The following is a 27,807-nucleotide window of genomic DNA, read 5'->3' as shown; positions in this document are numbered from 1 at the left end:
TTGTCATTTACAACAACGTAGATGGAACCAGAGAGATAAGGCTAAGCAAAATATGTCAGTCTGCGAAAAACAAATACCATATAATCTCTCACTCATACATGGAATTTAAGAAACAAATGAACAAAGAAGAATAAAAAGACAAACGAAGAAACAGACTCTTTAACTATTGAGAAGAAACTGAGGGTTACCAGAGGGAAGCTGATGGGTGAAGGGATTGGTCAGATAGATAATGGGGATTAAAGAGTTACACTTATCATGATGAAAGAAATAAAATAAGGAAAACAAGAGTTGCATTAATAAATGTCAACAGTCACTGAACATTTTCCAGAACACACTGAAGGTAGAGGTTTTTGCCTTGAGCTAGTAAATGCTAGAGCTGGGATTCCAATCTGGATTTTTTACAGGATATTTTCTCTGGCACTGAGGTATGGCAGAACCTGATCTCTGAGTAGGGTAGATGAAGAGAAATGGAGGCAATTGAAATAATCTAGTTGTGAGGGGTTGAATGGTTACATATGTAAGACGTCTAAGGAGAAATCAGAGTGTCACTGAGTGAAAAACATAGGAGAAGGAAGAAAGAGGAATCAAGTTGCTGAGAATTTTGAATTTTGGAGATTGGAGTTGGTTGGAAGCAATGGCTGTTTATTGTTAACTGTTGATATGACCAACAGTAGTAGTAGTGTCTTCTGTGTGCCAGCACTGGGCTCACTGCTTTGAGGAGGAAAAAAGCATGAGAGAACAGGAGAAAGTTGCGAGAAGGGAGTGACATAAAGCGTAATTCATGCTACAGAGAATTCAAGGGAAAGGTTATTGAATTGGTTAAGAGAAGCTCTCTAAAGTCCTTTAAAAGAACAGTTTGATATTTAAGCTTTATTTTTTAATATTGCCCCCCCCCAAGAAAACCCCTCTAAGTGGGATGCAAGTTGTCTAAAAATATTCGGTATTTTATTTCATTTTGTCATCATGTATGTCACAGTGATAATAAATATTCCTCTAACTTCTTGCCCCCAAATTTTTAAAAAATATTTTTCCCTTTTTTAAAAAATCTTTTGTTATTTGTTTGAAAAACCTAACATCAAGGCCAGAAAGTAGATTCATTCAGAGGCTCCCTAGAGTCTAAAACTGAAGGAAAAATGCTTTAATCCTGAGGAAGCTCTAATTATAACTGCCTCTAGATTTAGCTCAGTGGATAAAATAAGGTACTGGGCTTCTCCATAAAATTCACTCATTTCCGTGTCTCAAGGAAACATTTGTAGTGACCTGTGGTAAAAGTGTGGTCTTATACAAATGGCTGTCAGACAGATGAAAAAATGTTCATCATCCCTAGTCATCAGAGAGATTCCAATTAAAACCACATTGAGATACCACATTACACCAGTTAGAATGGCCAAAATTAGCAAGACAGGAAACAACATGTGTTGGAGAGGATGTGGAGAAAGGGGAACCCTCTTAGACTGTTGGTGGGAATGCAAGTTGGTGTAGCCTCTTTGGAGAACAGTGTGGAGATTCCTCAAGAAATTAAAAACAGAGCTTCCCTATGACCCTGCAATTGCACTACTGGGTATTTACCCCAAAGATACAGATGAAGTGAAAAGAAGGGCCATCTGTACCCCAATGTTTATAGCAGCAATGGCCATGGTCACCAAACTGTGGAAAGAACCAAGATGCCCTTCAACGGACGAATGGATAAGGAAGATGTGGTCCATGTACACTATGGAGTATTATGCCTCCATCAGAAAGGATGAATACCCAACTTTTGTATCAACATAGACGGGACTAGAAGAGATTATGCTGAGCGAAATAAGTCAAGCAGAGAGAGTCAAGTATCATATGGTTTCACTTAACTTGTGGAGCATAACAAATAACATGGAGGACATAGGGAGATGGAGAGGAGATGGGAGTTGAGGGAAATTGGAAGGGGAGGTGAACCATGAGAGACTATGGACTCTGAAAAACAATCTGAGGGTTTTGAAGGGGCGGGGGGGGGGGGGGTTGTGGGAGGTTGGGGGAGCCAGGTGGAGGGTATTAAGGAGGGCACGGATTGCCTGGAGCACTGGGTGTGGTGCAAAAACAATGAATTCTGTTATGCTGAAAAGAAATTAAAAAAAAAAAAGTGTGGTCTTATAGATCTGAGAGTTTAGGAGCTAGATTTGGGTGTTTTCCACCCCATCTTAAAGCAGCTCAAATGCTAATGAATGAGTGCTTAAAATAAAAGACATCTGAGATGAGTTTTAATTACAAAAGGCTGAGCTGATGCACATTTCTGGGGAATGGTAAACTAAAAAATATGATTAAAACAGCAACTTAATCCCATGTATTAGGTTAAGCAAATGTGTAACTGAGTTTTAAAAGGTATCTTTGACTTCTGGGTGTGGAGGTGGCTCTTTTCCTCCCCAGCTTAATAGGCTAATTAGAGTCACTACAGGCAGTTTGAGTGTTGAATTCACTTAAAAAAAATTAGTTTGCTAGCACTATTGAATTTGCAATAAGTGGAGTCAGCATCTGAAATAGTTCACTATTTCAAATAATGGCATTTTATTTAGTACTCCAAAGTGTGTTAAATGGCTCCCTGGAGCATTAAAGGCATCACTCTATTTTCCAGGACCTGCGTGAAGTCTGGCTCAATTATCCTCTCCACCCACTCCAAGTAAGTGTAACCTTCCTGTCTGCAGTGAGCTTTATAGCTCTAGGTAGTCATGTTACTTTAGTTTGCCCGTTATTCCCTCCTTCTTTTATCAACCTTTGATGCCCTTCAGTGGCATTATGACTTTAAGCTGGGGTGTCAGGCAGAACTGGAACACTTTGGAACAAATAGTAAGATGAACCCATGTATTGCATTTGTGCTTTGGGGTGGGGTGGGAGAAGCACTGGGGGTCATCTTCCCTCACAAGGCAGGAGGAGCTACTTGTACGATTGTAGTATGGTGCCCTTTCTCCCCCAAAAAAGTGATATTCAAAGCTTAATAGATCAATTCTACTGTAGCTCCCTGGCTGCTATTATAAAGAAAATAATGTGGAAATGAGTATGCACTTAGTAAAAAGAACAAATACTAAATTAACATTGCTAAATTGTAACCTAATTTAGATCTTAGAAACTGAAGGCTTTGACTCAGATTGCTTATGGATTGTAATTAAAATTTTAGTACAATGTGATGACTTTTTACTCAAGATTTTGGTATTTAAAAGATCTGTATGTGGTGAAACACTTTTTCCTAGTTGGTTTAAAAATTCTTTATATTCTTTTATTTCTATTTTACTTGGACACATATATATGTATACATATGCATATATATATTCTCATATACATATTTTCCTATGTGCATGTATGTGTATGTACATTATACATATGTGAGAACCACTAGTGGCTGAACTCTACTGAGAGGCTTATAGTAATAAATGGCATTAATTCGAAGAACTTTAGAAACATTAGTATGAAATGGTCCAAAGTTGTTGAAAATGTTCACTTTAATTACTATTTTCATATTTGCTGTACGCTCTCACTTTTGCATTGAGTTGTTCAAGGCTTATTGTTATGTGGAGCCCCTGCCTAGTGGTATAGTAATCTCCAATATAAGCTGAATCTGGCTTTAATCATGTTCATTTGCCAAAATAGGCTGGTCCCCAGAAGACACACAAAGGTCATATTCCTCTAAAGCAGTGGTTTGCAAAGGGCAGTCTCCATACTGACAGCATCTGCCTCTCCTGGGAATTTGCCTGATAGGCACATTCGGAGTCCTTACTCCAGACATACTGAATCAGAAACTCTGGGGGGTAGGGCCTGGCCATGTGGATGAATGGGCCCTACAAGGGTTCTGATAAATGTGAGAGTTTGAGAACCACTACATACTAGATACACATATTCTCCACCAGCAGTTCTTCACTTTGCCTCTTCCTTGGAGAGTTAGTATAATACTTGGGATTTTGAACTATCTGTGTACAGTACTTGGCCTTGAAATTTGATGGAAGATTGGAAAATATAATTTGAGCCTTCTTTAAATATTAGGCTTGTTTGCCATTCGAAGGGATGAGAAAGAAGCTTCCGTGTTTTATTGGCATTTCAGAAATTTCTGCTGTGGGAGAAGGAATTTTACAAAACACTGTCCTAGAATTGGTAATTACTCTTGTAACCAAAAAGTGCACATGATTTTTATTTATTTTTCTCTTCCTGCAGCTACAAGAGCCGAATACTGATCGACAGCTTATTGAGACTTCTCCAGTTCTGCAGAAACTTACTGAGTTTGAAGAAGCAATTGGAGTAATTTTTACTCATGTTCGACTTCTGGCAAGAGCGTTCACGTTGAGAACTGTGGGATTTAACCATCTGACTCTGTAAGTTAGATTTAACGGTGTAATCCCACTGTGACCATTCAGACAGGCAGTCCCAAACCTTTACTGTGTGCCTTTCAAGGGAATTGGGATTTCAAACAGATTTCCAGGAAAGTCACATCATGAGATGGGTGAGTAGCCAGACGCTGGTGTGGATCAGGGGATAGGTTCTAATCCAGTATTTCTGGTTTCATTGTCATGCATCTTATTTCTTCATAAAGTATAAGAGAAGCATGAAGAAAGTAAAAATTTTATCTGCAAAGGGACAGATATTAAGTATTTTAGGCTTTACAGACCATGTGGTCTCTGTTGCAGTGATTTGACTCTGCTCTAGTAGCATGAAAGCAGCCACAGAGAAAATGTAAATGAATGGGCCTGGTTCTGTCCCAAATAAACTTGCAAAAACAGACCGTGGGCTGAAGTTGGCCCTCCGTCCTAGCTCAAGATAAATGATTTGGAGATGAGCTAATATAATAATTAGGAAAATAATCAAAATGTTATTTCTTTGCCTGTTTTTTGTTTTTGTTTTTTTTTTAAAGATTTTATTTATTTGACACAGAGAGATCACAAGTAGGCAGAGAGGGGGGAAACAGGCTCTGTGCTGAGCAGAGAGCCCGATGCGGGGCTCGATCCCAGGATCCTGAGATCATGACCTAAGCTGAAGGCAGAGGCTTAACCCACTGAGCCACCCAGGCGCACCTGCCTGTTGTTTTTGTTTAGTTCTTGGATTCTCTCCCACAAGTCAAATATTCACAGCTCTCTTTGGAGTATAAAGATTTAAGATTCTTATCATAGATTTTTTTCTTTTAATAGTGTCCTTAAACTGGATTCCAGCTTTGAAAGAGAGAGTGTATATTTCAATAAAGAAGTAAAGATTTAACAAAAGAAAATTCCTGGACATTTTGCTTTGTTTTGTCTGAATGGCGGTTATCTGTACGGGATTGTTATCTATGGTTTTCAACTAATACTCCTTAACTTCTGACCAGGCACTATTTACCAGTCTTCATTTATCAGTTATTTAATCCTTAGATAGTAGTCCCTGCACTCTTCTTTGAAACTCAATCTGTATTGACTCAGGTCTCTTCTCAATTGAGGGGCCTTAGGGAGTTGTATTTAGTTTTGTGCTTTAAGGCAAGGTGAACACATTGCCTTTTAAAACTGTGCCTTTTTAAAAATTCTGTTTCTTTTTTTAATATACAAATGCTTATTGATCTCTTTCCATTGATGTTGTTATTTCCAGAGGCCACAATCAGAGGATGGAGTTCCTAGGTGACTCCATAATGCAACTGGTAGCCACCGAGTACTTATTTATTCATTTCCCAGACCATCATGAAGGACACTTAACTGTGAGTTTGTGTTAAGTCATTCTCTCCAGTAAGATTACTGTGTAATAGAGTGAAGATGAGAGCAGCCAAATATATATTTATGTAATTAATTACTTAGTTCTTGACTTCAGTATACATATGGTTTTGTTCATTTCATTATGCAAATTGTATACAAAGCAATATAGAAAAAGAACTTGTTTTATACTCCTTCATTTAATGATTCCCTACTCTGTGCATGACGTCGAATTAAGCTAGGCTTCATGGGAAGAGCAAATATTAGTTGACACCTATCCATAAGGAGTTTAAAAACTATTAGCAGAAATGAAAAATATAAGTACATAGCTACAAATACTCTCTCTCTGTATATATGCACACACACTATGTGTGTGTTATGTGTACGTGAAAGTATAAGTAAGTAATTGTAACTATATACAGGAAGAGAACCATGTGCTGTTTAGGAAAAGATAAGATTTCTTTTAGCTGTGGATTTTTAGGAAGGCTTCATGGGTATGATGATGATTGAGCCTTTAAAGGTGAGTAGGATTTGGCCACTAGGAATTAATGGGAAGAAATTTCTATGCAAAGACATGCCACACATTGGGCTTGCTGAAACAAAGGCACAACATGAAAAACCAGAAGATAGAGAGACGGTAGGGAGTCAGTTTGGCTAGATCCAGGGCAGAGTTGAAAGGGACTTGGAAAGACAAGGTTTGATTTATGAACAAAGTGAAACAGTCCCCATGTCTCTCACTTTCGTTTCATTTTATAAAACTGCATTGAGCTTTTCTATTTGTTGCATACTGTTTGTACTCTGAAACTGATCAATAATACAGCCAGAACGGTGAACAAAGCGTATCTGGAAGCCAGTCGTGATATCTCTCAAGGCACAAGAATAACCTTTGAGAAGACCTTCTAGAGTTGGGCATTGAGAAAGCAAATACTTTCCCGGGCCACGAAAAATAGTAGTGTGCTCTAAGATATTTTGTTAGTATAGCCTTCCTTTTTTATTATACTTGAAGCAAATAATAAGTCTTTCATACTTTGCATCTCTGTGATTTTTATGCATGTTTTACTTTGAATAGAATTGAATCTTATCTCTGCAGCTATAAATCCTGGAAATAGTTTGCATGAGACACAAATATTGGAATTAAGGAGAATATGATGATTTGCTTATGTTGAGATGTAATTTTTCAGTGAAATTTCTAAGGCTAACAAAATATGATTCTTTTATTCACTCACTCAATGAGTATTGTATTCATACCATGCCCTGGAAATCAGTAATACTATTGTTTTAAATTTAATTTAAAATAAACAGTTGATTACCATTTAAAGTTGACTACTTTTGGATGGACAGGGAAGTATTTCCTCTTGAATTAATACCAAAATCTTAAGAACACAGGAGTATTAACCAAAAAGAAACTAGTGTCTAGTATCTTCCTGTGAGTTAGGGAATTGATAAATGCTTATTAAGTATCTTCCATTAGGGAGTAGACTTCATTGCTGTCAGAGTATCTGGTTGGTCTGAGAAGTGGTCAAACCAAGCCATGTGGCTTGAAACAGTGATTCATTTTTTGGCCACATAGAGACCACTGTTGAAAATGTGTGACTAAATATACACATTTACCCTGTATTCCTGCAAAACTAATTGTGAACTCTAGGATTTTGTGGAGGTGGAATGTTATAGATCAACAAGTTTACTGCTTCCCATCTTGGGCTAGATAGAGGGAAAACCAGGACTATGCTAAAGACTCTAGTTTTGTGTTTTTTCCAAAACTGCTTCAGTGCCATAGCTGCAGTTTGATCCAAAATGTGATCAGCCTTGTTGTCTTAAAATTAGAGAATTTTTTTTTTTTAAAGATTTTTATTTATTTGACAGATCACAAGTAGGCACAGAGGCAGGCAGAGAGAGAGAGGAGGAGGAGGCAGGCTCCCTGCTGAGCAGAGAGCCCGATGTGAGGCTCGATCCCAGGACCCTGGGATCATGACCTGAGCCGAAGGCAGAGGCTTTAACCACTGAGCCACCCAGGCGCCCCTTAAAATTAGAGAATTTTTGAATAGCTTATTAGAAAGATGGTAAATGACAAAATTATGATATGATGGTTTTATTAACTATATTCACAGAAAGCTTTGGTAGAAATCAATAGGACTGACAGATCTGCTGGTTAAACAAAGATGATCTGTCATCCATTGAGTACACACTTTAAAAGATACTAACTTTCGTCAGCCCTGGCATGGTTGCTCTCTTCCTCCTTCTTGAAACACTGTCCTTCATTGGCTTCTGTCAGTTTCTTTAACCTCTGTCCCTTCTGCCATGCTTCACTCCTGGTCTTTCTCTCACCTCCAGCCACTCTTTCTCAGCTTCCTTTTCAGGCTCATTATATTCTGTACAGCTGATGGATATTCTGGTGTCTGAAAGGCTCCCTCCTAGGCCCTTGTCTCTTTTCATGAGAGCCCCTGCTAGGCTGTCTTTTCCATGTACACACTATCAGCTTCATTCTAGAGACAATGATGTCCAAACAGATCTCTTCAGTCCCATTTCTTCCTGCGCTCCAGTAGGTAGCTGCCCCCTCTGCATCTCCACACGTCCACAACTGAACCTAGAGTCTTCTGGCACCGGCTTCTCTTCCGGTGTTCCCTGAGTAATTGAGTGGCAGCGGCAGCCATCCTGCAAGTCAGAAATACAGGAGTTATCTTTGATTCCTCCCTCCACCCATGGCCCTGTATTCTAGACCATTCACAAGTTCCTACGTTGTTCCTTCTTGAGTAAACACCTCATCTTCATCACTCAGATCCTCTCAACCAGACTGGGTCACCTGGACCACCGTAATGGCTTTGTTGCTGGCAAAACGTTACAGGCATATGCTTGACAGAGAACCTCCGTTAGAATGGGTGGCATTTATTAAATTGCACAGGATAGGATCTTAAGGTTGTGTTTGTGCCAAGCACTAGGCAATGCACTGTGTTAGATATCCCTAAGAAGTATGCTACCATGTGCAAAGCTGGCCTTTGCAGTTCTGTACTCTCCCACAGTGGACATTGTCTCAGGCAGAGACCCTCCCGTCGGCCCAGGTTGTAAGCCTGTTGGCCAGATCTTAGCTTCCTAACTGGTCTTCCTCTCTTCGCTACCCCCTGATCCAACGATGCATTTTTGCTTGGCGGCCGATGATGTCTTTTCACAGCAGAGCTCCTGTGACCCTACTTGCCCTTCATTTTCAGTCCACTTGGTTTTTTCCTCTCATCTCCCCAATCTGTAAGTGTTGGGACACTCCCTGTTCTCAGACATTTTCTCTTTTCTCTTGACCTCCTTTCTGGGAGTGATCTCACAGCTTTGAGTACTTGTACACACCACTTTGTCACGTAGGTCTTCTGCCTGTACTTCTCGCCCTGACTTCACACTTGTGTCTTTGTATCTCCAGATACACTGGAATACCCAGATATAAGATATACTGCAATCCCTAGTTGGATTTCTGTTAGGCATCTCTGACATAATATGGCCAAAACAAAGCAGATATCCAACTCAAAACCTGCTTTTCTCTAGGTGTTCTCCATATCAGCAAGGATCATTTCATTCATTCTCAGGGTTGCTCAGGCTGAAAACCTCAAAGTCATCCTTAACTCTCCTCTTTTCTTCATGTTACACCATTAGCTGCTAGCATATCCTATTGATTTTGCCTTAAAAATTTGTCCAGAACATAACTACTTTTCAGCAGCTCCACTGTTATTACCCTGGTCCAGGCTACTATTATCTTTTCCCTAAATTACCGCCATAGCCTCCCACCTGGTCCATACCAACCACCCTCCCAGCCCTCAGTCTGTTTAGCACATCATCTAGAGGGACTGTTTTTTTTGTTTTGTTTTGTTTTTAAATATTTTTATTTATTCATTTAACAGACAGAGATCACAAGTAGGCAGAGAGGCAGGTAGAGAGAGAGGAGGAAGCAGGCTCCCCACTGAGCAGAGAACCCGATGCGGGGCTCGATCTCAGGACCCTGGGATCATGACCTGAGCCGAAGGCAGAGGCTTTAACCCACTGAGCCACTCAGGCGCCCTAGAGGGACTGTTTTTAAAGGGATGTCAGATTACAGCCCTCCTTTGTGAAAAACCTTCCTAAGATTTCGTGTCTCAGCGGTAACAGTGTTGTTGCCTATAAGACCTGTCTCCCTGACACTGTCTGTCTTTATCTCCTAGACTTTTCACATTGGAGCCTGTGCCATTCCTATAGGACACTAAGCAAGCCTTTGCCTCCAGGCCTTTGCACATGCTGTGGCCAAATTCTTCATCTCCCTCAGGACTTGGTTCAAATGCTATCTTATCAGTGAAGCATTTAACTTACCCTGCTTAAATTGTGACCTCTTCCCCTTGTCCCCAGTTCCCCTCTCCCAGCTGGGAACTTCATTTCCATTTTCTCCTTAGCACATACTATGTATTTTACTTATTTACAGTTAGTCTTCTCTCATTAGAGTATAAATCCCTTGGGGGCAAGAGTTTTTGTCTGTTTTCTTCATTCCTGATTCCTGATTTGTGGAGCAAAACAGTGCTCCACAAATATGCTGAATAAATGATTATCCTATCCCAGTCCAGTCCTCTTTATTTATTCCTTGGATAGTGACTAAAGAACAAGGAAGTTCTGGCCTGGTCTGGCCTGTGCACCTGCCCGCCTCATACCACGTACTCATCTTTTCATTGTGCATCTCTATAGTGCCCTGTTTCATGTTCCTCCAAGCCCCCTCTGGCCGTCAGGCCCTGCATGTGCTGTTCTTGTTCCTGGAGAACATTCTGCTTCCAATCCTTACTCTTATCGGTCCGGTCTTTCCTGCTCTTCCATTCGACATCAGTTCTGGCTTGACTTCTGGATACAAGGAGAAACTTTCCAGATGCCCTCCCACATACCCCCACCCAGTCAGAAATCCATGTTCTTTTCTTTCCTAGCACTCACTTATTTTGGTTTGCCTGACCCACTAACCCAGAAGTTCTGTGAGAGCATGTATTTATTTACCACTTTGTGCCCAGCCATATGGTAGGCTTTCAATACATATTTGATAAACAAAAGAAAGAGTTTTACAGGCAGCTAAGTTGTATGGAGAAGGAAGTAGAAGTGGCATTGGAGGGAAGTGCCATGTTGTTTTATGTATAAAGAAGAAGGTTGCAAACTTATTTATTAATGTCTAAGATTAAAATTAATCGAAAATTTATGGAGGATTACTTACTACAGCTGCATTTGTATGAGGGGTGGCAAATTATTCATTATTATAATTAAAGAACACACAATTACATTAATTCACACTGGGAGGCATTATTTAGCTCTGAGCCCTTCCTTTGTGCACTTGTCTTACAGAGAATAGGACAGTTGAACAAATGAAATCATGGATTTGAAGTTCTGAATGCTGATGGGGAAAAATATAGCGTTGTATGAGTTGGATATTCAGAAGGCCCTGCTTGGGAAGGAATATCAGGCATAGATGATTGTTCTAGGATGACTGAGGTTGATTTCACAGACTACAGTATTTTATTTTTAGGGTAGAACCTAGAACCTACCATGTAGGGATTAGGTAAGTAGTGAGAGAGTCCCAGAGAGCACTAGCTCAGACCAGGATGCCTTGTCTTGTCACACTTGCAGGTTTTAGCACCTGATATCATTTTTCCCTCTATATCGTTCCTCCTTCTTAGCCTTTACTCTTGTGCTACAGAGCTAAAAATAGTTGCTAATCCCATGCCCCTACTGTGTGTGATGCGTCATGCCCTTCTGTGTGTGCATCGGTGAGATGAACTTGCAGAAATTTTTGTTTGTTTATAGAGGAATGGTTTGGTATAATGAGAAAGCAGGGATTACAAATAAAACGTTTGAGAACCAGTGATCTAATCCCTCTCTGCTGCCTCCAGATAGCACTAAACATCAATCATTTAGGCAAACGCAGATCTCATCTACAAGATCTCTTTGAGAGAATAGATTCCACAGCCTCCTGTTTGAGAATTTCTTTGTCGCTGACATAATTGGGTTCTTTGTATCTGACCTGCACCTCGCCCGCCAACATTTGTGCTCCTTTTCTTTAGTTATAATAGGAAATGGAGACCATCTGGCTACCACTCTTGGTGTAACAGCCCTGTGTGGCACATCACTGTCACTTCTAATATGATATTCTGCTTTCACCCCGTGCTCTTATAGTGACGCCCTTAAAATAATCAGTCACAGTCTTCTTACTTTACACTAGGTGGCCCTCTTTGGTTGCTCATGTCCTGCAGCCATGGCTTGCTCTTTAGAATCAAGAGTGAATGGAGAAGTTAAAGGAAGAATGCCAGTAGGTTTCTTTGTTTGTTTTAAACCAATAAACCTTTTTCCTATTAAAATGCTGTGCTGAGATAGTAGAAAACATCCTGGATTCTCAAAGTCAGAATTGGAGATGTGTGACACTTAGGTCGGTCCTGCCATGGCATCAGGGCCTTGGGCATCTTGCCACTTGTCCCAGTTGACACTTTTTGGGGTTCCTTCTCCCCTATAGGAAAGTACAGACCTCTTTACATGACCTGCAAGACTCTGCCTAGAGATGAGCCAGCCTCGCCTTTGCCTCCATCAGGGCCCCCCTGCTGACTGTGCTCTGATCTGTCCTCCAGTATCCACCACCCCCTGACCCTCTCTCCTGCCTCCCTGTGATCCCCTTGCTGTATCAGGGCCCCTTGTTTTGTCAAAGCTGTTCCCTCTAACTGGAAAACCACTTCCCACCGTCTTAGTCTGTTCAGGCTGCTAGAATAAAGTACCACAGACTAGGTGGCTTAGGAGCGGTAGAAATACACCGCTCACGGTTCTAGAGGCCAAAAGTGCCAGGATCAGAGCGCCAGTCTGCTTGGGTTCTGGTGAGAGCCCTCTTCCAGGTCGCAGACTTCTCATTGTACCCTCACACAGTGGAAGGGGCTAGAGATCTCTCTGAGGCCTCTTGTAAGGGCATGGATCCCCTTCTTGAGGGCTCCACCCTCATGACCTAATCCCCCAAAGGCCCCCCCACCTAATGCCATCATCTTTAGGGGTTAGGATTTCAACATAGGAATTTGTCCCGGGGTGGTGGGGGCGGGGGTTGGGGAAATGACACAGACATTCAGACTATAGCACCCACCCTTCTCACAGACTCTTTTTTTTTTCTTTTCTTTCCTCATTTCTGACTCTGTTCATCAGAAGCCACCTACATGAATTTTTTTTTAAATGCATATGTCCAAGTTGTATCCCCAGGAATACTAACACCTTGGTTCTTGAAAGAAGCTTGAGCTCCAGTATCTCAGAAGCACCTTGTGATTCTGATGGACCAGCCAGGTCAGGAAAAACTGTTTTTCCTCAGGCGGCAGGTTGTCCCTGAGGCCTCTAGGGAAGACCGGGGTTGAAAGGGGCACCTGCGGGCCCTGTGTCCTCCGTGCTGTCATGGCAGCTAACGTGGCCACTTTGTGTGGCTTCCTTTGGAGATTAGCAGCCATGGGGTTTCGATCATCCTGGGGTCTGTCCACTGTCAGCACAGCACCTGGCACGGAATTGGACTCCACAGCTGCTAACTGAATTGCTGTAACTCTGGGAGGGTTTTCTGCCTTGTGATCCCCCTTCTTCCCACTTGTTGGCAAACAGCGTGATAACCTTCTAGACTAGAATTTGGCAAAGGCCAAGGGTGGAAGCTGTCATTTAAAGGACTGCCATGTGGACTCTCTTGATTAGGTATAGAGCAGGATGTTCCTTCTTTTCAGTTCATATTCTCAGTTTAAATGGACTCTACAAATACGGGTGATTTCTAGCTTCCTTCTTCCCCACTGAGTTTTGGTTCAGGCTCTGAGTTTTGGCAAGAACTTCAAGATCGCTTTCTGCTGGCCACCTTGCGGCTTCAAGACCTGTCAGGGCGTATCGTAAATAAAACCGGAAGCATTTGTTTCCATTCTCATTGCTTTCCTCCTCCTCTGTCCATCACCATTACTGTGTAATACTAACAAAGGAGCCCTGATGCTGGAAGGCAACTGAGAGGGCCTGGTAACCTGCGATGTATTATGGTGTGTTGTGTGGGCTCATGTGGTGTACTTTGAGCTTGTTGATTTTGAGGCATGAAATCCCCAAATAGGCAGCCTGAATTAGAGTTTTGTCTTCTCACCAAAGCAAATACTGAGAGAGAACCCAATTTGCTCAGCGTAACCATATACTCAAAATAGCCCTCCTATTCCCCCGCCGGCCTCTACTCTGAGAACTGCCTCCCCCACTTCCCCATGGAGAATCCAAATGAAAAAAGATCTCTCCCTTCCAATTCAGTTATTCTGTAATTACAAGATATTAGGCTGATGGGCTCCTATTGGTTGGGTTTTCTATTAACGTTACACGGTAGGCCTTTTTAATTTTGAGCTTCTCTGTGGATATTAATTTTAATGAAACATTCACTATATTGAGAAAAAAGATAGAGTTGGGGGAAATAGGAGGAGGACAGGCGCAGAGACAAGCAAAGAATAATAGTCTTAACTCAACAGCAAGCATGGCTTATGAAGATCAAGTTGTATTTCTGCTTCATGCATCACTGTCAGACAAATTAAGAACATATTGTTTCTTATTTATCTATTGTCAAGGATGCAATCTCAGGCATTGAGAATAAATCTTGATTTTCATAAGCTCAGTTGACACTGGAGCCACAGAGCATAAAACTTGCATCTAATAAACAAAGTGCAGTGTGGAACAGCAGGGGGTCCAACGCTAGCACAGCCCACAGCTGCTTCCTGCGCCTGGGCCCTGGTGTCAGGGCTGTTCCTTAGCAAGAAGGGATTGTTGTAGGAGACCAAGAATTTGTTATAACTATTGTAAGAACAGTTCTACTTTTAGGTATGTTATTCCCAAAAATAACATGTTTGGTCTATTATCTGTCTGCTGCCCCTAGCCTTCCTCCTCACTTCCTCTAGTGAGTGGTTCCTGAGTGCTGAATTCCTAAACTGTGTTTGCTGGACAGGCACCTCTGTGATGGGTTTGTTGTATAATTTTCATGCCCTGTTTCCTGTTAAGACTTATGGTGGTGCTTGGAGGACTCTTTGCTGACTGAAATTTTTGCTAGAGATTTTTGTTTTGAATTCTTGAAGTTGAAATGTGAAAATTACATTTCAGTTTGATTAGAGATGGAGTGCCAATTTGATAAACTATGACTCAGGATATATAGTTTATGTCCTTAAAATAATAAAAATAAAAATATAAATAAATAATTCAAATATTTTAAGTAATGCTTACTAAAACATTACTTCCCCAAATCCTAGAGTATCAAAATTACCATCAGTGCTGTGAAACTTGAAATTTATTTTAGACACGTTAAAAATACTCCTTTAAAACAGTGACAGAAAACAGGTCAAGTTTGTCTGTGGATGGTGCATCAGATTGATTTCAGAGGGGCACTTGGAACTTATTTGGGGTGACAAAAATGTAGAAAGTTGTCAAAACTCATCTAACTGTACTTGAAATGGGTATGTTTTATTGTCTATAAATGATACTACAGTACAGTTGATTTTTAAAAATGTTAATGCTCCTTACACTTAGTAATATTACATTTATTGGAGTCTATGATCTTTAATCATGGTATAGTACCATCTCCCCAACATGGGTCATTGCTACTAAACAACTAAATAAACTATTTAAAGGACAGGTAAAATCCAGGAGCAGCGTAAGTTATTAAGAAGCTAGAAGCATGTGGAGTTTGTTACAGCAGCCTGGGTATAGTGGTTGAGGACTTAACCATTGCTTACCTTGGTGTCCCAGTTAGTAACGTGGTCTCAGTCTGGTTGGGCCCAGCACTGGAGTGGGGGAGAGATTGCAGTGAAATGGTTTCTTTTTTCATGTGTGTGTGTGTGTGTGTGTGTGTGTGTGTGTGTGTGCGTGCGTGGGTATTTAACATTTTACTTCTTTGAGAGAGAGAGAGACAGAGATAGTGACAGGGAGCACAAGAGGGGAGGAGAGGGAGAAGCATGCTCCCCGCTGACCTGGGAGCCTGACACAGGGCTCGATCACAGGACGCTGGGATCATGACCGGAGCCAAAGGCAGACGCTTAAGCTACTGAGCCAACCAGGTGCCCCGTGAAATGGTTTCTAAACGTGCCTCAATTCCTTTTGGCCAGTTGTTGCGAAGCTCTTTGGTGAATAACAGAACTCAAGCCAAGGTAGCTGAGGAGCTGGGCATGCAGGAATATGCCATCACCAATGACAAGACCAAGAGACCTGTGGCTCTTAGGACCAAGACCTTGGCAGACCTTTTGGAATGTGAGTCTTAGAGTAGAGATTTTCTCTTAACCTGCAGATTCAGAATGTAAATCAAATGCACCCACATTTCTCTTCTCATTATTATTATGTTGTAATAAAGAAACCTTTTCTATTTTAATTTTTATTTATGCTTTTCTCCGAAGTTTGTTAGAAGGAGAATATTTTGGAATTAAGACATGTGAATAATGAATTTTATGTTCAGTCTCTGTTCAGTGGTATCACCCGCCCCCCCGCCATCCCTGCTTCTCTGCCCCTCCATCTTAATGCTTAACCATCACATCCTTGGTGGGAAACAGAAGCAGAATGCGAAGATTGGGAAGAGTGACTCATAGCTTTTCTTGCCACCCAGCAGCCTTTGTACAGCGGCATAGGAGAAAGAAGGATAATTTATTCACTAAATACCAAAACTATTATCTGTTGTTTTGAATGAGCTCAAAGCTCTATGGACAAATATTGTCATCTTTGGCAATTTTTGATATGGTCTGGAAACATTATAAATAATCCTATTATTGCTAACTAAAGGATTATATGCATAATTTTATTGTTTCTGATACTACTTTATTTATTTATTTATTTATTTTTCTGATACTACTTTAAAATAAGTGGGCCATTCACTGGGCTTTGGAACTTTTTAAAAAAACGTTATGGTATTTTTGATGGTTGGAATTATATACAAATATTAAAGTCTACCATGCAAAACCAGCTCATTGACAAAGTGCAAGGGCAGTCTGACCTCTTTTTCAATTAAGAAAAAGTTACTTAAAGATTAAAGTTACAAAAATGTTAAGTGATCAGTTTTGCTGGCAGGTTTGTTTGGATTTTTATTTTGTTACCTCAGTGAAAGCTATTTTTATTATCTTCTTTTTAAAAAGTCACCATTTGTTTCCTTGGTTAAAGTGCCTTTTCACGAAATCATCTTTGGGGTCACCATTTCTTAATGCAAAGTTTGATATATTGTTATATTGTCATTAAGCCTAGTATTAAGTTTTTCTCTGGGCAGATTGACTTTACAAATTGTCCCATTTCTGTATGTGAAATGTAACACAGACCCTTGTAAATGGCTAGTCTTCTCAAGACTGGTGTGGAGAATGGCCTTCCACAAGAATGTCTTCATTCCATGGTTGTATCTGATCTTCAGGTTTTCTTTCCATTTGTTGTTAACGTGGTTGTATTCCCAGATATCATTCTCTCCCTGCTGTACAATAGCATTTTGTGTACCACTTAACTATTTATTTAGCCTTAAGCCAAATGTAGTTTGGTCTTTGTACTCTTTGATTTTTGCATTTATTCACACATCTATGTCGTTGCTTCCAGTATTAGTGATGAAGGGAGATTCTTGTTTGAAGAAAGAGGATAGGATAATTCTAAAAAATAAAGAGGGCCTGGGAGTTGAAAACCTCATTACAATGTTTATTTAAAGTCTAGTATCTTACTCTTTGAGGAAATGGCAATGCATTGTGTTTTTATTTTTTGAATGTTCTCTTTTTCAGCATTCATCGCAGCGCTGTACATTGATAAGGATTTGGAATATGTTCATACTTTCATGAATGTTTGCTTCTTCCCACGATTAAAAGTAAGCTCATATAAAATTTAAATTACTTATATACTTCATGCTTGGCAATTCCAGAACCCATTACTAAATACTTCTCGGGGACTTGCCACAGGAGTTCATTTTGAATCAGGATTGGAATGACCCCAAATCCCAGCTTCAGCAGTGTTGCTTGACGCTCAGGACTGAAGGAAAGGAGCCAGACATTCCTCTGTACAAGTGAGTACTTGCTCCTGCAGGCATTGGACTGTTGAGTTTAGAGTCGATGCTGCGAGGGTCTGGGGGAAGATCGAACCCGGGGGGAGTCCTGACAAGGGCCCTGGCTGGGGCCTCCTTGATGCCGACTCTGGGCCCAGCATGGAGTCTCTTTGGGCATCTCTGTCTTTTCTTCTAAGTACGAGGGTCGCCTTTGATTATCTGCGCTTTTTATATTTGTCTCATTTCTCGTAATCTCCGCTGGGCTGTGCATCTAGGTTAGAAGATTGTGGCTGTTTGTGACAGTATTTGGGCATCCCTCTCCACTGCGTCCCGAAGCCTGCTGGCCTCTGTCCCTGTTGCCCGACAGCTCCGCGCCCTGTCAGGCAGCCGCTGCAGGCAGCAGGCGGCTCTGCACTGACTCTGTGTTAGTCACAGATTTGGAGTGTTTCTTCTCAGAATGTGTGTCAGAAACTGCGGTGTGCTTTTGAGTATCTTTAGTGACAAATTGTTATCCTCTGAGTGGTAGCCAAAAGTTGTGCAAGAAGAATGCGGGTCACTGCGCACGCACTTAATACCAGTTTTGATGAAAACAGGAGATTTGACTCTGAGGTGGAGTAATTATCTTGAGACCCTCCTTTGTTGCTTCAGAAGGTGTTTTCAAAGAGGAGTTACAAAAGGAATGGATTATCAAAATGGGTGGATTGCCTCCCAAAGTATTATCTGGGTATGTGTTTTTAAGGATGTTTAAAAATCCGGTTTGAATGCTGGTTTACCCCCTGTCTGCACACACGTGGTGGCACGCACACACATTTGTGCCAGTGTTCCATATGGAAGAAAAGTCCTTCTCTGTGGACTTTCTCAAACTTCGAAAGGAAAAACATCAGAGTGGCAGCTGGGAATTTTAAATCCTTTTTTATGTGTTTGTTTAATAGTCCCAACACGTTATAGGCTTTTTTGCTAAAGGAACTGAGGCCAAGAGAAGTTTGAGTCGCCCCACAGCAAGCTACTATAAATTGTCCCAAGAAGCTGTCACTGCAAAACAATGTTTCCTTTACTTATTGGGAGAAATCCCCAAATGTTTAGAAATAGGGCTTTAATATGTACCTAATAAGCATAATGACCATCGGAACTGTATTACATGAAAGGCTCAAAGTATTTCCTCATCAAAGTGATAATTAAGGTCCAATAAATAAAATGAGGACGATAAACTTCTCATAGCACAGGCGTGCTTACGGTCATAAGTGCTATCTTAGAGTGGCCATTGTGTACTTTCATCCCACGGAGTGTACAAAACACAAAGGAAATGACTCTGCTCCCTTCTCATAGATCCCCCAGATGCAAGTACACGATGAGCTTGTTCTTTTTTATCAAGATGATAGGGTTGTTTTGCATTTTTTTTTTCAAGATTATTGTGTTTGTTCCATTATCTTTGTTGGCTACTTTTAATTTCCCTTTCCATAAAGTTATCAGTTTTACTGCATTAGAAATCTGCACCATGTCATTAAAATCCAGACTACCTGGAGTTTTGTTTTTTGGCAGTTGTGTCGTGTCTCGGAGTTCTAGCGGACCTGTGAAATGATCCCGGATGTTTCAGAAATTAAATACATTTTCTGATCTTTTAGATAAGATGCTAGGCATTGGAAAGAATTCAAGAGGGGTGAAACCATTCAGATGTGGCTTGAGATGTATTGCCCCAAATAGTTAGCATTTTTGGTTGTGATTAGCACTGAAGAACAATGAACAGACTGAAATGGTTAACTTTCCACTGCTGAAAGTTTGTTAGTCTTAGGATACTTGGAATACAGACACTTTGAAATTGTTTAAGACATTTTACACTTCACTGCTAGCCTTTAGATGCTATTTATAATGCTTTGGGAATGGGAAAAGATATATAAAAATCCAGTGTAGAATTTTTAAAATTTCCTACTTTAAAAGCTCTCTATAGATTTGTCAGCATAGCAAATAAACTTACTCTTTTAATTTTCTTGTTATTTTTACCTTTTTCTGTCTTAAGTGATAAGTACATGGCTTTTCTTAGAGTTAAATGTTAGCAATGAGAATGAGATAACACCTTACCATAATTAATGTTCCTTCTTTTCCTTTCAGGACTCTGCAGACGGTAGGACCCTCCCATGCTAGAACCTACACGGTGGCAGTGTATTTCAAGGGAGAAAGAATAGGATGTGGGAAAGGACCAAGGTATGAGAAGAGAGCCTTTTAATTTCTTTGAATGAACATCCTGTGTGTCCGAGAAGTCCCTGCTTGGTATTTCCAAATTGTGTAGTCTGTCTTTTTAAACTCAGAGTGCAGGATGTTCAAGGGTGGTAGCAAAGTAAATCCTAGGATTAATGTCCCCACCTTGCCTTGGACAGTGGGAATGCCTTTGTATAAGGGGCTTTGGCTACCTTGAGAAAACCACATTACCTGGTACGCAGGTAAGGGCCGTCCAGTGTCAGTTACCCAACAGGGTACTGAGCGTGGCTGCAAGCATTTTATAGGACACGTGCGTGACACAGCCACTAGACATTTGATTTCTTACTGCCACTCACTTGAGCTTTGTTGGAAATTCTAACATCCTCTCTCAGGTAAAAAGAAATAGGCATTTTAGCCTATTTCTTTGAACCCTCTAATTTATATCTTAAACTGAGAAGTGATTGGAAGTCTGTCTATATGTGCATTTTTTTTTTTTTTACTCTTCTTTCAACTTATGCTAAAGATGTTCAAACTTAAGTAAGAAATACTTCAGACCTAATATAATGGAAGGCATTTTATTATACCATTAAAAATGTGGAACAAATAACATAAATAGTCTTTGTGCTAATAAATGATGTTTCTGCACGGCCTTGTGTACATTCCTAACTTGTGCGATTCAGTATGTGACAGAAGTAATCAGATAAATTTTATGCACCAGACATGAAAATCGACCTGAATAATGTGTGGCCATATCTTGTGCTGGTGAAAAAAAAATCTTTAAACTGCACCTTTATTTTATTTAATAGTATTCAGCAAGCAGAAATGGGAGCAGCAATGGATGCACTGGAGAAATGTAAGCCTATCCCTTTTTCTATAATTATATGTTCATAATGGTTGTTTTATGGAAAGAAAATGGGGAAATACAAAAATGGTAAGTACTGATAAAATGTGATCTTTTTTTCTTCATAATTACTCACTACCTAGAGTGTAGTAGAATGTAAGATATGTATAAAATGGGCTAATAATTTTTTTGAAAAGTATTCCTGAATGCTTTTTGATTTTCATTTTCCTTTCTTGCTTGGAGTCCCACTCAGCTCAGGTAGCCCATGTGAAGAACCCAGTGTATCTTCTTCTATATGTTTCTCTATACTTCTAAAATCTTACATAAGTGAAGGTTTTTTCTTTTTGGTTTCTGGCTGTTGTTTCATGAGCATGAGATATTTACGGCATTTTTCTGTTGTTGTTCAACAATATATCATGCGGGGGGGGGAATTCATTCATTCTTAATGGCTGCATAGTATTTCATGCTGTGGATTTGCCGTATTCTATTCAGCTTTTTTAGTTTTGGTGGACATTCTTTCTGTTTTTGTTTTTGTTATTTTTTAATCGCCGTTGACAGTAAATGTCTATATGTTGGTCCTTTTGGTTCTGTGGGATAGATTCCCAAGAGCAGGATGGTTGGGTGGAAAACACTTCAATTACATAATTAGCCATGTAGGGAACTGCGTAGTCTCTTGTAATTTAAGGCTTAGCAAAGAATTTTTCTTCTGAGATGGGCTGTGCCGTGCAGCAGAGTCTGTGAGCAAAACATCGCAGTGCAGTTCCATTACGCTCCAAGTACCAGCCAAACGTGGGACAGAGCAAAGCGTGGGAAGCTAAAAGTCAGGAGGCCCAGGATGCTCAGCTGTGGGAGATTCCAGGGAAGGCAAGAGGGCAGGAGCCAAGTGGAAAGCAGCAGACGGTAGCTTCCTGGGGTGGGGGAGGGAGGACAAGTTGGGGGCGGTAGCTAGTATTTCTAGGTTCCTGCGGCCATGGAATATTCACTGAAAGTTTTAAGTTAGCTCTGTTAGGGAATTTTTTCACTCATTATTTACAAATGCACAATCACATACTGAAATAAAAGTGAGATTCCATTTTCTACCTGTAAAATTACTGAAGGTTCTCTTTGGATCCAAAGCTTGTTTGTTTGTTTTTTAACGATAAAACAATCCTGGAGAGAGGGCCTGTTCGGAGACTGACCTCCACATACCTAGTGGCAAGAGTGAATCGTTTGAGCTGCTGGAAGGCAGTTTGCCTGTATCCGGTCCTTAAAGAAGTCCATACTCTTTGATCCGGAGACTTCATTTCTAGGAACCAAACTTAGGGAAACAACTGGAGTTATGAGCTCAAGTTCACATGCCACGATAATAGTGACAGCTTGATATATAATAGCCAGAAAACACATAAGTAAATCAAACTGCATGATTAACAGTAGGGAAATCCTTAAATAAATGATACTATAGCCCAGGGGTTGGCAAATGTTTTCTGTAAAGGACCAGATAGTAAATATGTTAAGCTTTGCAAGCCACACGGTCTGTCACGGTTACTCGAATCTGCCATTGTAGTGGGCAGGAATGAATAGTATGCAGATATGGTTGTGTCTGTGTTCCAGGAAACCGTACGTACAAAGATAGGTGTGGGCAGTGGTTGACCAATTCTTGCTTTATCCAAATCCTGTAATATGTTGCAATCATTACAGCAGTGTTTTTGAAGACTAGTGGTACAGGGAAATACGTACACTAGAATGTTTTTAAAAGTACCTATGAAGAGGTACCTGTGCTGTTGTCTCCCAAAGTGAGGGTGGGTGCAGGAATGATTAAATATTCAAATGTCCATGTAATATATACACATTTACACTGCGTATATATGTGTGTAGCATAACTTCATAGAAAATTGAGGATACATACTAAAGAATAAGTTTATCAGTGGTCAGATCTGAGTGGTTTTTTTTTTTTAATGCAAACTAGGTTTTAGAATATAATTTACTGAGGAAGTAGGGTTCATTTTGTAGAAACTTACTTTACAGCTAACATTTTTGGATTTTGATTTATTTTTTAAAAAGTACTTAGAATACTTGGAACCTGTGTTTTATACAATACATAAGGTCAACTTGCTGTCATTTAGGGAATAGGATTTTGTTCCTGTTTCATTTCTAAAATACAGATATCACTATGTATCTCTTCTGTTTATAATCAGTCAGTGACTCAGATATATAGGGTCTTTACTGATTCACCCCCCACCTCAGATGCTTTTCCTACCACCCTGTTCCTGTCCCTTCTCTCACCTGGGGGGGGAGGATGGGACACTATATAAGAAGGGGGAGTAATTTAGGAATTTGCTATATATTTATATCCACTTTTGTTATGTTTCATTCTTAACAAAAAACAAACGTGCTCTTCCCCAAACATGCCATGCTCTCTCACATCTCTGAATCTTCCTGTTTTTAAATACAAAGCAGGAACTCTTGAATATAACTACCCCTTACCTGGTTAGGGAGAAGAGTGTCTTTTCCCTTCGTGTTACTAGGTAACTTGGGTGGCTCTCCTTCACCCTTCATGCATGCCTCCCTTCATGAGGTTTGCTGTTGAAGTATGTATTCATTGACTAAGTGTATAAAGTGACTTTTATTATCGTTCCATCCTTGGTTTCTTACTCTGTCTCTGTACTTGTTATATGCCACAAATGACAACAGAGTCATAACAATTTTTAGATCTTAACCAAGATTTTCACTGTGTCTAGCATTCCTGCACAGGGTCAAATATCAACTGAAATACAGCTCAAGCTATACCATTGAGTGATACGTTTCCTTTAACCAAATAAAATTGCTGACGAAGCATTGGGTATCCCATGGTAAACTATAAAAATAGGATGATCAGAAATAATGACTTAATGCCTTCTGTCCATCAGACCTTTTTCCTCTTTTCAGGAATTTTAATTCTTGGTAACTAACAGGGTGATAATACCATTATTTGTTTGGAGCTTTTGGTTTGAACTTTGCAAAAGTACACACGTCCACTTGACTACATTGTGTAATCTCTCCCTGACAATCACGTTTTACTAGGGGAACCGTGTTAAAACACCTGCCTACCTGGAACCATCCTGAAACCACGCATCTGTCTTAACGTTCCTATATGTTTTGGTACCTTTTATACTCAAGGTCACATCAGGTATCGCAGTCTAGCGTCAGGGTGCAGGTGCCGACTGCCAGTGGGTTTTGAATGACAGAAGCCGAGGGAAGAGACCAAGCAGTTGTTTGCCTCTTGCCTAGGAACGTACAGCTCTGTTTCTCGTGAATGTGTGTGTGTGTGTGTGTGTGTGTGTTTAGTCTGCGTTCTTTGCACCAGAGGCTACCCTTTATTGAGTATAAAATGTATCTCCTCGTGTCAGATAACTTTCCCCAGATGGCCCATCAGAAGCGGTTCATTGAACGGAAGTACAGACAAGAGTTAAAAGAAATGAGGTGGGAAAGAGAGCATCAAGAGAAAGAGCCAGATGAGACTGAAGACATAAAGAAATAAAGGAGGGCACGGAAGTGGTGGCGTATTTCCTTGCTTAATAACTGTGACTGTTGCCCATCGAGATCTAGCCTAGTTTTCCTACAGACAATGAACGAAGGGTGCCCGTTGAAATAAAACACAAAGTCAAATCGCTGTTGTCGTTTTACTGATCTAATATGCTGGTCTTTGTTGCAAAGTATTTGATTTCTCTTCTATTTAATGGAAAACTTCACCAAAGTGGGTGTGCATATTCCCTTCTATTTTGTTCTTTAAACAATAAAATTCAAAAAGCATCTTCTATGTGGAATAGATCCTGTTTTTCTCTCTCCATCTGAGATTGTGACACAGGACTTCAGCTGACAAGTGAAAAATCCACCTCACCAGATCCTTGAGCAACACTCTACTAACAACTGTACTTTCGGAAATCTCTGGATTATTAACTAGATTTTTCAGCTTTCATCTGGATGTTTATCGTCTTCTCAACTGCAAACGCTGAACTTAGCCCTTGCTTAGCAGTGAGTCCTTTGAAGAAGGGATCCCTTTAATGTTTAGCTGGCTAGTGGGAGTGGGGAAGGACACATTTGAGTCACAAATATTCTTTGTATCATTAGAATAGGGGAAGAAATCATGATTCTAAGCCAGGTGACACTTTAAATCAGATACTCTAACCCTGGGGTCCGTGGACACTTTAAGAAGTTTATAGAGAGACCTAAAGGAAGTCTCAGAACCTCCTGAAATTGTGCTGGATTTTATGTGTGTAGGGATGGGAGGGGAAGGTTGGGAGTGGGCGGGGAGCAAGACGAGAAGTCTTCACAGCTTTCATCAGCTTGAAGTGGTCCCTGCGATAAAGGGCTAACAATACATTAAAAGATATGACATTTTAAAAAATGTTATTTTAAGCTGAATATCACTTGTTTCTTATTAATAAAGGCAAAACCTCTTTTTTTAAAACAAATGTGTTTTCATTCATTATTTTAGCAAATACATAGTATGAGTACCTTCTGTGTATTGGGCATTGTTCTAGGCCCTGGGGCTCCAGCAGTGAACAAAATGAAACCCCCTCCTGTCCTCAGAGAGCTAATGTGCTAATAGAGAAATGCACTCAGTAGACAGGGAAGTAAAACGTACGGCGCATGGTGGTGTAGATGACGGCCGAAAATAGAGCAGGGAGGTGGGGAGGTGCAGTTTTTGGTCAGGTAGTTCGAGAGGTCCCCCGAAGGGTATCGTTTGAGTTAAGATATGAAGCAGGAGACGGAATGAGCCTTTCAGGTATTTGGAAAGTCTCTTACGTATGTGACTATTAAATGATACCTATGCAAGACGGAAAATTGGGGGGAACATATTACTTTTATTAGCAGGAGAAAGAAACATGCTACTTTGGAAATACTGTGGAGAAAGTAGAAAGCATAGGCAGAAAAATAAACCACCCATGACTCCATCACCCGGAGCTTTTGTAGATTGTCAGACCTTCTGTGTATGGACACATGTACACACATGCACTCAAGTGTGCCTTAACAATTAGTGTACATATGGTTTCCTTATCCTTTCTTTTTTATTAACTACTACATCATGCATATCTCTCAGTGTTGAATTCATATTGACATTTACATTGATGGCTGCATATTAATGCATATCTTAAGTACCAGTTACGGGTACACTGTGATTTGTTGACTACTGAAAGATGTATAGGTTGTAAGCAATTTTTTTGCTGTCATAAATAATGCTGCACACATGTGTACACATATATTATGGAGAGGAGTGAGAGAAGACCTCTCTAGGGTTTCTTAATTTGTTAATTATGAAATGTAAGAAAGTACCTGTACCAAAAGTTTGTCCTGGTGTTCCTCCTCCCTGCACATAGCAAGACTGGAAGGGAAGGAATGCTGGATTCATCAGTGGCCTTGAAAATGTTACAAGGGAAAATACCTGAACTTTTTAAAAAAAGATTTTATGTATTTATTTATTTGAGAGACTGAGCATGTGTGCAGATCACGAGTCGGGGAAGGACCAGAGGGAGGGGGACCAGCAGACTCCTTGCTGAGTGCAGAGCCCAGTGTAGGGCTTGATCTCTGGACCTGAGATCACAACCTGAGCCGAGATCCAGAGTTGGACGCCCAACTGACTGAGCCACCCAGGTGCCCCTGAACTTTTTTTAAATAAGCACTTTCACTCGTCTTCCATATGATTCAAAATAATGCCAAAGCCGATGTACTGCTTGAGACTTTTTATTGGACCTTGACTTCTCTCTGTAGTTGTCTGGCCTTTTTCATTTTCTTTCTCCATACTAATAGTTCTTGAAACCTGAAGAAATTAAGTCCCTGAGACACTAACAGTACCTCGCAGTGAAACAGCAAATGCACCATCAGAGCAGGTTAGCTCCAGGGGCTCTCTAGAGCAATAATGAGGCCAACAGCCAAATTCTGTAACTAGGCACATAGACCTACTCAACAGCAGGCCACTATGACCACAGTATCCGCCCTAGGTCCTACCCAACCCAGCCCAGCCTTCTTAACTTCTAGTTCTTTTTTTTTTTTAATTTTTTTTAAGATTTTATTTATTTATTTGACAGACAGAGATTACAAGTAGGCAGAGAGGCAGGCAGAGAGAGAGGAGGAAGCAGGCTCCCTGCTGAGCAGAGAGCCCCATGCGGGGCTTGATCCCAGGACTCTGAGATCATGACCTGAGCTGAAGATTATTAACCCACTGAGCCACCCAGGCGCCCCTTATCTTCTAGCTCTTATCACATTCTTAAACATTACTTCAACTGTGCTGTTTATTACTCATGGAGGTTGAATATAAAGGTTCCTTCTCACAAGTCACTTGGGTCTAGTTTGGGAAACAAGGAATGGTGTGTCTATGGACAGGGTCTCCAACTGAAACTAGAGGGGAGAGCAGGTCACGCAGGAAGGTTCACCCAAGAGTTAATATTTGGAAACCTTAAAGATGAGAGAGCGCTTGCAAGATGGGGGAGGACATGGCCTTCCAAAGGAACAACAGGATTGGGTGGCAAAAAAATGGGTTAGGATCCTCTTGTATTCCATGGGAGATGCGATGAAGGACTGTAACATGGCATTGGGAATGGGCTGCTGGGACAGAAGATTTGAAAGTTACAGAGGTGGTAGAACTATAGGACATGGAATAGGGCAAGATATTTCTATCTCAGCACTGTTGGCACTGTTGACATTTTGAACTAGATAATTCTTCACTGGAGGTAGGAGGAACTGTCCTGTGCATCGTATTTAATTACATTCCTAGTCTCTACCCATTAGATGCCAGTATCATCCTGTCTCCTGGTTGTGACAACTGAAAATGTCTCCAGGTATTGCCAGATATCCTCTGGAAGCAAAATCACCCCAGGCTAAGAATCTTGAGGTGGGAGAAATGAAGTGAGAGAACATCAGGCTAATCTTTGTACAATCGAGTTGCAAACTGTTTATGGAAAAGCAGAATTAGAAAGAAGGATGTTGAACTTAGTTGGCTCTTGAACTTGAAGAGCCTGAGGAATGTCTCCCCAGATGTTGAATACGCAGTTGGACACATGGTTTTATAGCCCAGGATACTTGAGCTGAAGTACAGATTGGATGTGGACTCAAAACCTTCACTGGCATTTGTATATCTACGAAGAAGAATACTGGCTTTCCCATGTTGGAGACAGGAC

The 27,807-nt window shown here is 40.6% G+C and overlaps 1 protein-coding gene across 7 annotated transcripts in view; it reads left to right on the top strand.

Annotated features, from left to right (window-relative positions):
• DROSHA (drosha ribonuclease III) overlaps nt 1-24,447 on the top strand; it is a 120,496-nt gene extending 96,049 nt beyond the window's left edge. For all 7 annotated transcript variants that reach the window (XM_047729204.1, XM_047729202.1, XM_047729203.1 and 4 more), the window contains 9 exons: nt 2,603-2,647; nt 4,171-4,328; nt 5,566-5,671; nt 15,752-15,893; nt 17,384-17,466; nt 17,558-17,661; nt 19,747-19,839; nt 20,640-20,686; nt 24,040-24,447. In XM_047729204.1, the coding sequence (XP_047585160.1) occupies nt 2,603-2,647; nt 4,171-4,328; nt 5,566-5,671; nt 15,752-15,893; nt 17,384-17,466; nt 17,558-17,661; nt 19,747-19,839; nt 20,640-20,686; nt 24,040-24,170 (909 nt within the window). In that variant the 3' untranslated portion in view covers nt 24,171-24,447. The remainder of the gene's footprint in view (nt 1-2,602; nt 2,648-4,170; nt 4,329-5,565; nt 5,672-15,751; nt 15,894-17,383; nt 17,467-17,557; nt 17,662-19,746; nt 19,840-20,639; nt 20,687-24,039) is intronic.
• The last annotated feature ends 3,360 nt before the right edge of the window (nt 24,448-27,807 follow it).

Source organism: Lutra lutra, chromosome 5 (genome assembly GCF_902655055.1).
Source record: "Lutra lutra chromosome 5, mLutLut1.2, whole genome shotgun sequence".
Taxonomy (NCBI): domain Eukaryota; kingdom Metazoa; phylum Chordata; class Mammalia; order Carnivora; family Mustelidae; genus Lutra; species Lutra lutra.
This window is presented reverse-complemented; position numbering and strand designations above follow the sequence as displayed.